At 58.0% G+C, this 1661-nt stretch overlaps 1 protein-coding gene across 1 annotated transcript in view; it reads right to left on the reverse strand.

Annotated features, from left to right (window-relative positions):
- The window catches only part of PROCA1 (protein interacting with cyclin A1), a gene marked incomplete at its 5' end in the record, with an annotated part of 3483 nt that extends 2791 nt beyond the window's left edge, over positions 1 to 692 (reverse strand). The window contains 3 exons of the mRNA XM_010011004.1: positions 7 to 248; positions 329 to 463; positions 560 to 692. Of these exons, the coding sequence (XP_010009306.1) occupies positions 7 to 248; positions 329 to 463; positions 560 to 692 (510 nt within the window). The remainder of the gene's footprint in view (positions 1 to 6; positions 249 to 328; positions 464 to 559) is intronic.
- Positions 693 to 1661: the final 969 nt, after the last annotated feature.

The raw sequence follows: 1661 nt of genomic DNA on the forward strand, positions 1-1661 counted from the left end.
TCAGACCTTTCCCCTTCTTCTTGTCTGTCTTCTTCATCTTCCTCTCCTTCCTGGCTCCCTTGCGGGATGAGGGTGGGTGGGCAGGCACATGATGCTCCCTTGGGATGGCTCCTCCGTCGATGCTGCTCCAAGGGGGGTTCAGAGGGACCCCCCCAGGCCTCGCTGCCCGGTCAATGAGCTCCCCACCAAACTCGTACAGCACCGGCTCCCTGGGCACCGCGATGGCCACCGTATTGTACGCCTTACACCTGCAAGGGGAAGACACAGAACGAGGTGACCCCAGTGGGGCTGAGCAGGGGGATGGTCCCTATGGCAGGGGGGCACTTACCAGACGTAGAGGTAGGGCTCCACACACTCCTCCTTGTAGGTGAACTCAAAGCAGGGCACCTGGATGATGTTGAAGAAGGCCTGACCCACCACCCGTGAGGCCGTGTCGTTCACCCGCCGCAGGCACTCCTTCAACCTGCCATAGGCAGAGCCGGGGTGAGCGGGGGGATTCCAGGGGGCTGGAATCTCCTTTCCCCCTGTCCTGGGATGGAGGGATGCTGGGGCCGCTCACCTGCGGTCGCAGTCGCAGTGGCTGATGGTGTGCCAGCGCAGGTTGCGGTACCCGTAGCGCGCGGTGAAGGGGTGGATGACATGCTGACAGTGGTCATGGTCCCGGCAGCACCGGTCCGTGTCCCGGTGCTCCCCTAAAGGGACGGCAAATGGGGTTTGGGAATGGCTGGGGCCAGATGGGGCTGGGATAGACTAGGACTGGGATCGGTGTTAGAGTAGACTGAGACAGGGCTGGAATCATGCTGGGATGGGCAGGGGCTGCTACAGCATCACAATGTGGGTGAGACTGGATCAGGATGGGACCAGGACCAAGAGAGGGACAACAGTGGGATCAGGACAGGGACTGGGAGGGGACCAGTTTGGACCAGCACTGGGATGGGAACCAGAATGGGAGCAGGATGGATCTGGGATCAGGCTGGGGACAGAGGGTGGGTGAGGACTGGACTGGCACCAGGATGGACCAGCCCTTTGATGGGAACTAGACACAGCTGAAATGGGATGGGACTGGAGCTGGGGCAGGGTCTGAACTGGGACAGACAGGGATTGAACTAGCACAGGGATGGGAACTGAAGTGGATCAGTGCTGGGACAGACTGGACGAGGATCAACATGGACAGACCCAGCACTGGGCTGAGACAGGGACTAGGTTGGGGATGGGAGGGGAAAGGATAAGAAGGGATGGGAAAGGGTGAAAAGGTTGGGATAGGAAGAGATGGGAAGAATAGGAATGGGAAGGGGAGGAAAAAAATTGGAAGGGAAGGGATGGGAAGGGATGAAAAGGGAAGGGAAAAAAGATGGGAATGGTTGGAAAGGGGAGGGAATGGGAAAGGATAGGATAGGATGGGATGGAAAGAGAAGGGATGGGAAAGTGTGAAAAGGGTTGGGATAGGAAGGGAAGGAAAAATTTGGAAGGGAGGGGATGGGAAGGTGTGAAAAGGGAAGGGAAAGGGTGAAAGGGATGGGAAAGGTTGGAAAGGAATGGGGTCGGAAAGAATAGGATGGGATGGAAAGAGAAGGGATAAGAAGGAATGAGAAGGGAAGGGATGGGAAGGCTGGAAAGGGATGCGATAGGAAGGGGTGGGATGGGAAGGGAAGGGACGGGAC

This window comes from Nestor notabilis, unplaced genomic scaffold (assembly GCF_000696875.1).
Source record: "Nestor notabilis isolate BGI_N333 unplaced genomic scaffold, ASM69687v1 scaffold32053, whole genome shotgun sequence".
Classification (NCBI taxonomy): Eukaryota; Metazoa; Chordata; class Aves; order Psittaciformes; family Psittacidae; genus Nestor; species Nestor notabilis.